The sequence below is a fragment of the Aquila chrysaetos genome, chromosome 5 (genome assembly GCF_900496995.4).
Source record: "Aquila chrysaetos chrysaetos chromosome 5, bAquChr1.4, whole genome shotgun sequence".
In the NCBI taxonomy this organism is placed as follows: Eukaryota; Metazoa; Chordata; class Aves; order Accipitriformes; family Accipitridae; genus Aquila; species Aquila chrysaetos.
This window is the reverse complement of record NC_044008.1, coordinates 36,456,362-36,469,821: the sequence shown is the minus strand read 5'-3', so window position 1 is coordinate 36,469,821 and position 13,460 is coordinate 36,456,362. Positions and strand designations below refer to the sequence as shown.

Here is a 13,460-nt window from a genome sequence, read left to right as displayed (position 1 = left end):
ACTGTATTAGATTCAACTTTGCTTAATGGTGCAAGTCCCACTGGGTTTTGAGTAGCATTGGGTAGGTGAGGAAGAAAGATTTGATTTTAATGAGAGATGACTTGGCACCAGCATCGTAACAGGTGCAGTATGAGAATCCAGGAGTGAAAGAGTTAATTCATATTCTGTTCACAGAGATAGCTGTGAAAGAGCGTATTCTGAATGTGCATTCCAGTTTCATTTTTTTGTTCTTATTTACAGTGACAAATAATGTATTTCCCTTTAGCTTTGAGTGCTTCATAGACCTGGAGCTGATGATGAATATGCAGTTTACACTCCAAAGGCACTGGAATCAGTGCAAGAAGGCAGAGCTTGGTGTGGTTCACAGCACACTGTGACTGACCTCCACTGTGATTATTAATCAGTCAGGCTTTCAGGGGCACATCCACCATCCTAGATATAGCACTTGCTTACTCCTCTGTCTTTTTCCCTCATAAATGTGCTATCTGAACCTCTGGGAAACACACTGTAGATGTGTGACTTCTGTCAAAGGATACCGAGTCCTGTTTGCTCTGAATTCAGGTTTAAAAGGGTTTGGTACACTCCTCAGCAGGTTCTTAATGTTAGTCATAGTGTTTTGTTACACACAGCCTGGTGTGGAAACTTAACCCATGCTTAACAAGATCTCATCAATCTCCTGGAGAGCAGGACTGGCAGTTTTGGGGGAAGTGGTCTTGTTACAAGTGTGGAGATCATGAGTGGAGTTGGGGGGTGTGTGGGGGGGTTGCTTTATCAGTGTGCGGTGGTGTTAGAAAGCAGGTTGCTCAGAGGAAAGGAATTGCTTTGAAGGAATGGAAAGAAATTTGGGACTTTGAACAGGCTACTGGTGAATTCTGTATTAGAGCAGTCTGCCTTTCACAGTGTTGTGGTTGCCCAAGATAGCATTGTACGTGAACAGAGAAGGAGAGATGCTCTTAAATTCCTTTGGGCTTCTTATGAACATAATAGGAGACAAATGTGCAACCATACTGTAGCAATGCAGTTTTTTCTGCTCATAAAGGCACCCTAGTTCCAGGCGTTACAAAGCAGCAATAATTTTGTTCAAGTGATCAAATTTGCAGCTTTTCTGGTCTAAATGATTTGAAATGGGCATCATCATCCTATTGACCTCTCAGCAGAAACACGACCACGTGCAGAGCTGTTTCTTAGCCAGCTCCCTAAGGCTCTTCTACAGAGAATGAAAAGTGAGAGAAGGTTTCATTATTATACCTCTTGCCACTCTCTACACAACTGTAATTCTTAAGCGCTAGAGCCTACATTCCCGAACTTGTCTTTTTGGCAGGTGGAGGGGTATTTTGTCTTTGGAAGAGGTTACTGAGAAATAAGTCATGTGTTACCTTCTGCTTGAACCACCACGGTGGCTTGCTGTCACAGTGAAAACATCACTGAGCAAGATGAGGGTAGCTGTGTGCAATTTCCCTTGGTACAATAAATCAAATCTTTTCATTACCCAAAGATAGACAGGAGAGAGACTAGTGAGTCCGCCCTGCTCGAGTCCATGTTTCCAAACCACTTACGTCTTCCTAACAGGATTTCTCTATGTGAGGGTTGGTACACGTGCTGGAGGTCTATTCAAATTTGTTATTGCCATATGACTCGTGGGCATAGTCCAAAAAGAGTTGCAGTCCCAAAAGCCAAAAGCTGCACAGTCAGCGACAACCACATTGACCATGACTGGCCCCAAACACACTAGTGGAACTGCTCTGTTCTTCAAAACCTGCTCTGTAGCTGCGTGGATTCATCCTTCTTGCCAGCTTTGGAGTTTGCTGTGGTTATGAACACTGCTTGTGCCTTGAGAGAAATGTGATGAGTGGAGGTGTTGAATTCTCCTGGTACTGACCAGGGTGGAGGAACGCTGGCAGACCAGTGAGGGAGGTTACACTGATGCTTTATATGATGTACCTCATTGAAAGCTAAGCAGAATTTAAGACTCTAAGGGTTGTCAGCCAGACACTTATAAAAACTTGTTGAATTCTCCTTAAATTAAGACAAAAAATGTTTTTTAAAGAAGTCTCAAGATAAATACTTACTTCTGTGTATTTTTGTTTTCAGGATGAATAAGAGATACTTACAGAAGGCAACAAAAGGAAAACTGCTAATAATAATATTTGTTGTAACACTGTGGGGGAAATTAGCATCTGGGGCAAATCATCATAAAGGTAAGAAATTCTGTTCTGTTCTATTATACTGTTGTACCTGTGGCCTCTGTCAACAAATTCAGAAGTGTCCAGTCTATGCGACCTTTTTTCCTTATGCGTATTTGTGTCTCCTGGTATTGGTCCACTAATCAGTACCAAAGGAGGAGAGTTTTCAATGGATAGACTTTTATTCATTTCTTGAGAATTTAAGTATTTCAGTCCCATTTTCAGCATTCTCTGATTTTAGGTCATTTTGTAATGATGGTACAGTTGAAAAGATAGTAAAAAAAGATGGTAAAGTAAAAAAATCAAATAATGAATACTGCTTGTGTCATAAAAATAGATCTATCAGATAGCACATATGTGTGCTACAAATGAATTCCTGGAATGAACCTTAGAAACAATTTTTAGTAACATAGTGCTCCTAACTGTGTGCAGTTACCTGTCAAGGCTAACTTCATGGATAATGTGTGCTGAATGTGATTGTTTCATCACCAAAAAAAGACTGTTGCTTTGCAATGTTGTCTGTCTTCTATGCTTCATTCCTAACACCAGACCAGGAACTTCAGTAGCTTGTGACAATGTGAGATTTGTTTCCTCTTGGTCATTCCAGCCCTTAAAATGTATACACACCAGCAGAAGCTGTGATGGTTTATTGAAGCTTGTAAAAAGGTCTCTTTTTCTGTGTGTGTCTGTGTTTCTGCAAACCCCTAATGCAAGGAACAAGCTCTCCAGATTCATATACTAATATCTTCTTAAAGGCTAATATAACTTGAAATGTGATCTGCAGTATAACACGATTTTGAAGTCCACTTCTCATCTTCATGTAGTGTCTGTTGGCTGTTTATCCACTTATTCAAGATCAGAATAAAGTCTAACAACTTGGGTAAAGTAAGGCTGGGACATGAACACTACCGAGAGCTAAGGAGTTAAATACTGGGGAAGGATTCCCATAACACCAGTCAGTTCATCTCTCTATGTTCATGTACATTTTATTATGCTCCCTCTGATGACAGGATTTTATGAGCAGGTATTTTATATATCCAGCTGCTAGATATTTTTCTGCTGTGTGAAGATATCTTTCTTCAAAATACCTCACTGATTAAGGACTTCAGGATGTGGAGGCACTTTCTGCGAAGTCTTTTGTGAGTTGCAATTTGGCTGCAGACAAAACAGATTCTGATGTGGTCCTGCAGGCCACCAAAGATGGGCGTCGTGCCAGACGGGAGCCGTGCTGACACCTTTTGCTCAGCCTTTGTTCCCTCTCCGAACCAGAATATGGATTTGTGCTGTGGCTTACCAGTTTAGTCATCTGGTGAAAAAGAGCCAAGATATCCTAGCCTGGATTTAGAATTCTTTTGTCTTTGGTTATCTTTCTTTAAAAATCAAAAAGCCCATCTCCAGATCATGTTGATTCCATCCACAAAAGCTGGTCAAGCTGTTTTTGCTTCAATTCAGTTCAAACTTTGCCAAAGTATGCTTGCTACTGTTTTTGAAAAAATGAGTAAAACCTGTCACCAAGTATTTAATGGAAAAAAATTATAATCCTAAGGACTATTTGGGGAATTAGTGCTTCATAATTGAAAATTAAATGATCCCCCGCCAATTTTAGCTTTCCAGATATATTTATGCAAGGGAAACCCCAGCAGAGCTATACCATTAATTATCTGGACAGTACTTGGCATTTCAGCCGCAGCCGTAGAGCAGAAATAAGTTGAGAAATATTGAACTTGATGTTTTTAGATTAAAAAAAAAATATGCACAAGCCCCCTGCAAAATTGGGTTATTAGCTGTAGGGACTTCTTTACATTCCTGCAAGTTAACAAAAAGCTTTGGTTCTTTTTCTTTAAGTTGTAACTTTTCACCCCTTTAGCAAAATATATTAAGTCTTGCAGGGAACAATAATAAGCAGCAGCATGACTTGAGTGGTTAATTTAGAAAAGCAACTGTTGTTCATGTTCAGATTCTTTTGGGAAGAAAAAAATATTCAGAAGGATTCTGGCTTGTGGATTTAGTAGATCTCCAAATCATCTGCACTCACTGTATATGGGGGATTATTTTAAAAAGCACAAATCAGAGTTACGCAGCTCAGCTACCACTGATTTCCAAAGAAACTGGAAGTTTAACTTCCCGTTGTGTCAGAGAAAATCTTCCCCCTACTCTAACAGCAGAAATGGTGCTAAGGTGCAGTCAAGGAAAACCTGACACTGTTCACCTTTGCATGGAGTTTCCAAATACTGAGAAATATGTGAGTTTCTTCAGCAATAATTATCCCTAGCATCATTAATCTTCATTTATAGAAGTCTTTACTAATATATGGACACAACAAACCCTAATGTCTTTCAAGGAGCCCTTACAATTTCAAAGATCAATAATCTACATTTTAAAAAATCTTTACTTTCCTATTGACTTAGTCATATTATGCTTCAGTTGCACCAACTCTTAAACACGTCTCTTTTTCTGAAGGCTATTGTAAAAGAAAAGAAAAAGAAAAAGCAGGAAAGATCATCAATGTGTGAAAAATTGTTTAATGAGCATTCTGGTCTCCAGACAGACTTCAGCAGGGATATAAACAGCTGACTCTGACAGGCCATCTCTAGGCTTGTTGTGCTTATTTCAGGGATACGGCACAAATGAGAATTCCCAAGTCAGCAGCAAGAAAACCAGAGGCTGAGGCAGGGCATGGTGAACCAGGCTCTGAGGTCCAGTTAGAAACCACCAGGGTTACAAAGTGGGATTTCAGATTGCAGCTTTTCCATGTCAGGTGCGTGGGCACCAAGTCCGTCCTTCTTCTTCTTGAGAAGACTGGTTTGAAGACACGTCTGCTCCCTTTGTCTTGGCTGATTGTTAAAGTTTCATCAGTCTGGACAGAACGTCCAGGAGCTAAAATAGATAAGTGCTCAAAGTGTTTAAAACAAAACACAAAGCTCACTTTTTTTGCCGCATAGAGTATTATGAGTTTTCCTGAATAGTTCTGGGTGTGCACATACTTATATTCCATTTATCCTGTCTTCTGAAAAGAAACAGGAACTCTGCTTTTTCTTTTTAATTTTGCTGGGGACCCTGATCCTATGGTGATGAGTGCCTTAGATGAGAACATGAACATGGGAATCAGCCCGCAGTACCAGATCCATTTGTACTGCGATAGCTATGTATGAGAAGACAAGTAGAGAGTGGCATATCAATCTCCAAAAGGATGTTGTCAAGGTTATGAGTCTAAAAACTGATATACCTTGAGGGTGGCTGAAAGAAATCCATAAGGCTATTTTATTATAAGATTGATCCTGATCCTCTTACTCATTGCTAGCCCTTGGAAAACAAATAAACCTGTGCAAACATACAGTATTCACTGACAGATATGGCAGGCAGGCATCGGTTCAGCATCACTGCCTGTTTGCTATTTGTCATAGGGAACATGAATTGTTTTGGTGGCCATTGTACCACAGGGTTGTGGTTTAACCCCAGCCAGCGGCTCAGCCCCACGCAGCCGCTCGCTCACTCAACCCCAGTGGGGTGGGGGAGAGAATTGAAGGGTAAAAGTGAGAAAACTCGTGGGTTGAGATAAAGACAGTTTAATAGGGAAAGCAAAAGCCGTGCACACAAGCAAAGCAAGACAAGGAATCCGTTCCCCACTCCCCATGGGCAGGCGGGTGTTCATCCATCTCCAGGACAGCAGGGCTCCATCACGCCGAACGGGGACTGGGGAAGACAAACGCCATCGCTCCCAACGTCCCCCCTTCCTTCTCCTTCCCCCAGCTCTATATGCTGAGCACGACGTCCTGTGGTCTGGGATCTCCCTTGGGTCGGCTGGGGTCAGCTGTCCCGGCTGTGTCCCCTCCCAACCCCTTGTGCCCCCCCAGCCTCCTCGCTGGTGGGGTGGGGGGAGAAGCAGAAAAGCCCTTGGCTCTGGGTGAGCACTGTTCAGCGGTGACGGAAACATCCCTGGGTTATCAACACTGTTTCCAGCACAAATCCAAAACATACCCCTATACCAGCTACTGTGGAGAAAACTAACTCTATCGCAGACAAACCCAGCACACCCTGTGGGTAAATTGTATGTGTTCAACATGCACCTTCTGGATCTGTGGGCCTGTCAAAGGATGTAAGAGTTCTGGATATTCCCAGGTCCTTTACTGGAATTAGGTAGGAGAAAACTCTAATATTTAGATGAAGGAAGTTGCAAGCGCACAGAGGGATGTGTGTGGATGCCTTAGGAGCTACCAGGTGAGGCTGGAAAATATCAGTGGGGTCTGTCAAGATATTAGATGGAGGCATCCACTTGTCTATTGTTGATCTGTCACTCCTGCTTCATCAAACTCTTTTGTCATATTTGCTAAATGTCTCAAACATGGATAATCTTATCTCTTGTGGAAGTTTGTCCCAGAGATAGATTCTCTTAAATGAGAATGCTTTGTGTGCAGCTTTCACTAACTTAATTCTGAGTGTAATTAATGTTTAAATATAGAAACAAAGGAAGATGATAGTTATTTTAGCAGACATGGGGAAGAAAGATATTGGATGTTCTTATCTAGCTTGGGCATTAATTGAAAGTTTCAGTTATATCAGGATCAGAACCTGATCCCAAAATTGCCATTTGCTTGAAGATAAAATAGAACAGTCAGTCAAACACTTTCATATCAGTATTTGCCACTGCAATCTAAAATGGTAATACAATATCTGTTAGAATTCAGTAGATAACACTCCTTGGCCTTCTGCCAGAGTATAAAGGAAAATAATTTTCTCTGATTGCCAAGATGCCGATAGTTCTGATGGTTCGCTGGGACATGGGTGCAGAAATCATGGCAATAGTGGAGTTACGCCTATTTTTTCTCTGTGCTGCCAGCTCCATCAGAGCAAATGGCTGCTTTAATTTTTGCCCCCATTCCCGCCACCACCTTGGTGATGAAACTTGACTGTCCTTGAGGCAGCCATGGAGAGAGAAGTTGGACAGTCGCAATGAATATCACACATTTTCCTTTATATTGATCACTTAAAATTATTTCTGTTTATATTTGGCAAGTATTATGGTTTCTTGATGTTTTTCTAAGACAAGTAAAAGGGAGGTGCTTAGCAGTTCTTTATTTTGGGCCTGATCTTGTAATCCCAATGTCAAATTTTTAGTAACTTCCCACGAATGAGTACCCAGGATCTTTTCCTTAAACACATTCATATTTTGCATTGCGGTGGAAAGATGATTGCACAAAAGATTGTATTCTTGTAAAAGTTACATAGTTGATTTTACAGTTAGAAATGCCAAACTTTGTAACATTTTCAGCCCTTTCATGTATTAGTAACGTTATCTTCCCTTGGATAGCTGGCCCACCAATCAGCTGGTTTTTTAGCTAATTTCTCTTTTGGAAGATTAAGCTTTCCTTTGCTTTTTTGTTAGGAAAATATTGTAAGATGTTAGGACTGAAAAAATACTGATAGTATGCTTAGCCTGCTGTTACTTTTTCCTATCATGAGTAAATGTTGACATTTCCTTAATACTGTAATCAGATCTACTGTTCCAGTTTCATATTATTGGTTTCAAATTAGTCCTGTTGATTTGTTATGTATACTAAGTAATGCATTCTGCTAGATTCCTTTATCCTTATACCTAGGAAAACAGAGTGCTTACATTTGCATGCCACAGTTTTGACTAAACCCGTAAAAATAGTATGAAAGAAATTGTTAGCCCCCCCCTAGATAGTCGTCTTTATTCAATTAGTCTTGGTTTAATGGTACCACTCTCTTGAATCTGTTAAATCAGAATTTTCCTTGTTGTTTCATTAACTTGTTAAGTACTCAATTAATGTAGCATATAGTAGTATATTTTTTGTTAGGACTTCCAGATTTAAAATATTATTTTCTGGGCTTACAGTTATATTCTGAATTTTTCACTAGCATAAATGTGTATCATGCCATAGATAATGTCTTAAACTTTTCCTTAGAGTAGAAAAGGAAAGCAGTGGATGTTAGATGCAGCTGTGATCAGGGAGGAAGAGAAGGGACTGTTCAGTGACCTGGAGACACCTCTTGTACCCCATGAAGCAGGATGCTATGCCACAGTGAGCTGATGGGGTTGCTGTAGCTGCCTGTGTCCACTCCCCAGACCCTTCTGCCTTTCTGGAAACATTTTTACTCATTGACTATATTGGTTACACTGTCTTTAAAGAGGATCCTTCCAGTACAGACAGGTAGTACAGGTGTCATGAACAGGAAAATGATTACAAAATTTTAATGGTAAATATAAGAGTGAGTTTACGCAACTAAAACCTTTTGAGGAAATGCCATTCTCCGTCTATTTACATAAATACTTAATGCTCATAACAAGAGTCTACTGAGTTACTCCGAAAGTGTGAATTCTTGTGTGCAGGAAAGCTCTGAATGTGCCTTCTAGTTGAAGTTTCCAGCCTTGGAATTCAACATGCACTGTAGAAGAGCTGTGTCTGGGTCTTCTGACGGCTTTGGAGCTCAGTTGGTAGGATTAACTTGAGGTATATTGGAAGGTCATGACTAGTACAAAGTTTATGTCCAAGACCCTGAAACCAACTTTCTTTGGTGGAGAAGCTAAGCAGATTTTTCTCCACTGGTATGACAACTTTGTTTTTTCCTAAGAGAAACACTCATAAAATTCTGTTAATGTCTGGGACTATCAAACAAGAATGTAATTGAAAAGAAAATCTGAATAGTTTACAGTTTCCCTTACATTATGTTTTCTCAAAATTCAACATGTTGAGATCATGTCATTTTTATAGGTCAAATATAATGGGTCAATATCACATTATAATTAGAGTCTGATCCTGAACAGCATCCAGATATGTAAAATTACTGTAATGGCAGAATTAGGCCAATTTTATCTTCAAAGTCTAGATCTGGTTCCAGGTATGGAGGCCATATATCCTAGTGCTGGTCTTAGGGTTTTCTGCACTGCCCCTCAGGCTTTCCAATCTACATTCCATACATCCAACATACATTCCATACATGCAGTGATGACTGCTCCATATGTGTGCTGGTATCTATTGCACACCCCCATTATCCAACTCAGGGGATTTCACATATTCAGTTTGGGAGGTTTGTGCCTGGAAAATCACATCCCATGTGGAGATTATTTCTGTAGCATTCAGGGGATATGTTAATCTTTCAACTGCATTAATTTTCTGCTGATGATGTCTAAAGACTATGCCCTTCTCTCTTGACACTCTTCACTGAATTTACTCTATAGCAGTGTTAAGTGATTGCTTGTACAATGTCATATTTTAGAACAGCTGTTCTTTAGTTATACAAGTGCCAAGGAAATGTTCAGAAAAAGCTGGGGAATAGCAGAGAAAAATCCTTTATCTGTTTTGGGTTGCAATTTATAAAGTTTTTTTCTGAACAAAAGTTAGTTAGTTCTATTCTTTGGGGGGGCTGAGAGGGACTTACCATTTTAAGGCTCACTGGCGAAGTCTTCCACTGTAGAGATTTGGAATTATAGAATCATTTAGGTTGGAAAAGACCTTTAAGATCATCAAGTCCAACCATAAAGGACTCAATGTAAATTTGTAAAAGGGTCTCATCTTTTCAGAAGATAAGGGAACTGATCTGAGCCTAAGCTGCACAAAACAACAGCTCCAAAGCAGCAAAGCCTGTGTCTGTATGCATGCACACAGAGATACAAGAGGCTTGGATGAAAGAGAAAAATGCAAGGTCATGACTGATGAAGTAGCTTACATGGGCCATTTTAGTGTTTTTAAAATGCTTATCATTTATTTATGGGAGCTTCACAAAACACTAGGTGCTTTTCAAACCTAACTGAAAACAGAATTTTCCACAACATACAGTTTTAGGCATCTCTCAGGGGCTCTGAAACAGCATTCAGTGCTCATTCCTTTCACAAATGGGGAACTCAAGCTTTCAGTGTAGGTGTGAACACTTCCCTTAATTAATATACCAAAACGTTTGCAACCTACTGGAAACCTTCTGCAGCTTTTGGAAAGTTTCTTAGCAGGAGAACTCAGGTTGGATATTGTTCTTTTATTTGCCTAATAATTATTCTCCTGTATCAGGGTCATAATGTCCGAATAAAATTGTAAAGGTCTTATTTTATTTCTACTGTTCAAATGGAGTCTCATGTCGCAGTTCAGAAGCCAGTGAAATTTGGTCTGTGACAGATTCATTTAGATCTTCATATCATTCTGCAAATGTCATTCTGTTGTGTTAAAAAAGGTTTGGTTGTAAAACCTGGATTTGGCATTTGCTCCATTTCTCCTTGTTGAGCTAAAATACACAGAAAGTCAGGAAGAATTCTTGAAATTTGCAGAGGGATAATAGAGAAATTTTGACCTTCCCATTAAAGTGTGAAAGTACCATTTAACTGTGACCAAGAAAAAGCCACTTTTCCACATAGATGGGAGCAAAGCCATGGCTTGCTTACTGGAGAACGAAGGTTGGCTTGGGGGTTTAGATGACAGAAAGCAGGAAAATCACAAAAGAGCAGTCTGCTTTGCGCAGCTTTCTTCTACGAGGCTGAGCAAGAATTCTGCCTGTAGTGCTGAGGAGGCTGAGGCTGGAGCTGCCAAGTCTGTCTTGTTCTTTTTTTCCCCATAGATTTGTATAACTCTTGTACTCAAACTGTTCTCAAGTAAATGCAGTAGACTTCGAATTCTTTTTGCAAAATACTTCTGGCTTCAATATCAAGTGTCCTTGAATGACTGAAGTATAAAGCTGAATGCGTGGGTTATTCTGGGTGAATGCAGAGCTACAGAAAGCATATGCCTGAGAAAAGTATTCTGTTAAGACCAACACAAATCTTGGGTGCATTGTGCCATTGTATTTTTAGGTGCAAGTTATTAGAATTGCTTTAGCTGAGTCTGCGGTCCAGGACCGTGTGGGAGAGGAGAGCTAGGGCTTGTAGGAGACTGGCCGAGTTGCTGGGAAGGTCAGAATTGTTCTGGATCCAGAATTTGAACCCAAGACTATGTATGTGTCTGATGAGAGGGGAGCAAGGATGAAGCAGTTAAGTCTGTAATTCAGTTTCAGTGAAAAGAATGAATCATAGAAAAGACAGAAATCATTAGATTCCTTCAGTGAGCTGGAAGACTAAGGAAAATCAAAGTTAAGTTTTAAAAAGATGACAGATAGCAGAAAGTATTTTACCTATGAACAACAAAATGAAAAGATGTTTAAAGTAAAATACTTATTTAAAACTTTGCTCAGTTTTGTTATGTTATGTAAATTTACTACGGATAGGAAAAAAAAGATTACTGGTGCTAAACTTTCATCTAAAATGCATTGGCATGTGTCAGATTAACTGTGGAAATTTTGTGAAATGGAACCCAGAAGGTGTGCTAACTGCTAGACACCGCAGAGTGGAAAGTAAATATATTTCCAGTGAGTGAATATTGAGAAAATAAGCATCTGGAAGAAATGGGAATTTTGGATTCTTAATTGCATCATTCACCCCAGAACATCTGCCAGAGATATTAAGAGCAAATACAACTGTATCTGAGAGAAGAGTAAGTTTAAATAAGGAAGGAGGAAGAGTAATATTGTTAGACTGCTGCACGCTGTGGATATGAAGGCTGTGTAAATCTCTCTTCTCCTTCTAGTTTTGGTTCAAAAACACCTCAGGAGAATAAAAATACTGTTTCCGTGCCTATGTTTACCTTTTCAGAACATGGGAAAATCCAGAAAATCTCATTTATGATAAGTAAATAATCCATATTTTTGCGGATTTTGTTCCTCATCATAACAACACATAGTATACTAGAAAGCCTGGTTGCGGAAGACAAAGAGCATCCTGCAGAGGTTATGCCTTGGAAACAGCTGAAAAAAGAATTAACCTTTCATCCTACTTACGCCACTCCTGTTCATAGTATTGTTTAGATGAGCACAAAGGCTTCTTCACTGTTTGCTGTCACACCCGCCCTAGAAACTGCTCTTTGGGGATTGCAGGAATGAATTTTGCAGTCAGGCCCTCTGCCTAGTGTTAGGGAAGAAGATGGGATGGAATGGGATGGGATGTAAACAGCTAAAAAGTGGGGAATTAGGAGGATCCCTGTTACACCAGTGCAAGGACAGTACTCAGCAGTTTTATCTCATGCCTTTCTTGACTTTTCAGTTTTTGCCCTGCATCATTAGATGCGTGTTCTGCTAAGCAATTTAAGGACACTACATATTTCCCACCCTCCTTCTGTCACAACATTACTGTCATTACGTTTTCCTGGGTTGACTCTGAAAAACAGCTTGTATAGAGGAAGATGACTGAAGAAAAGAGCTTAGCTACCAGAGAGGGGTTAGGTATACTGTACTTCACAAATCTGAAGTAAAACCTACATGTTAGAGAAAAAGAAAGAATTTTTAAACTGGTGTCATTTTAAATTTTCTTTTAAAAAATAAATACCAGAAGGACCACTGCATATTATTGCTTGTAAAAATGCCATATTGTAGAACAGCTGTTCTTTAGTTATAGAAGAACCCCAAAAATGTTCAGAGTCAATCAGCTATTTTTGGAAAGAGCAAAACACAAAAATCTTTTAATTACTTTGGACTAAACCCTCCCTTAATAGATTATCAACATTTTATGTTCATGTTATAGGCATTTAGAACTTGAAGTTTTTTGCTGAAAGTCAGAGCAAAACTAAATTAGTCTGAACGGCATATGGCAATCATACTCTTATTTTGCAGTTCGTGTGGTTTATTTCATCATGGGTGACATTTTACTTTCATTATTTTTTCATCTTTCTGAAATAAACAATGCTAGTCTGTTGGATACTATTGACAGTAAGGAGTGAAAGTACTTTTAAAAATAATGAATTTGCTGAAGCAAATAAATACCATTCTCAAGTCTAGTTCTTGCTTCTGTTTTCAAATATAATTTAGTCTAATGAGCATTTTTTAACCTGGATATACAATAAATCCTGTGAAGGACTCCCATTTAAAACTATCACACTAAACGGTGTAAGGGAAAAAAAATATGTAAAAAGTCCGACTTATCAGACTGATCTTGGCTGCCAGAAAAGCTCTCCTAAAAATCTGTTCTATTGTCCAAACAGATCTGTAGGAGTGATTATAAACTAATTTGCTCTTCTGCTGGGTGCTAGGAATACAACAGTCTACACTTAAGCAGCATTATGACCCACACTAAAAATATGAGAAAATGCCAGATTATGGCTTATCCTAATAGAATCGTTGTAGGAGAGGAGTGTTAAACTATAAAATATCACTCCATTTTTCATAACAATGATCACTGGGGGTAACAATTTCAGTAGTTTTTAATGAAGTTTTTATGTTTGGCATTTATTTTGTACTTTATTTATT

At 39.3% G+C, this 13,460-nt stretch overlaps 1 protein-coding gene across 2 annotated transcripts in view; it reads left to right on the top strand.

The window, feature by feature from the left end:
- TAFA2 (TAFA chemokine like family member 2) overlaps positions 1-13,460 on the top strand; it is a 193,888-nt gene that overhangs the window by 139,391 nt on the left and 41,037 nt on the right. For both annotated transcript variants that reach the window (XR_003923567.2, XM_030015482.2), the window contains exon 2: positions 2,092-2,198. Coding sequence is in view for 1 of the 2 variants with exons in the window: in XM_030015482.2 (XP_029871342.1) it covers positions 2,092-2,198 (107 nt within the window). In the remaining variant the exon portion in view is untranslated. The remainder of the gene's footprint in view (positions 1-2,091; positions 2,199-13,460) is intronic.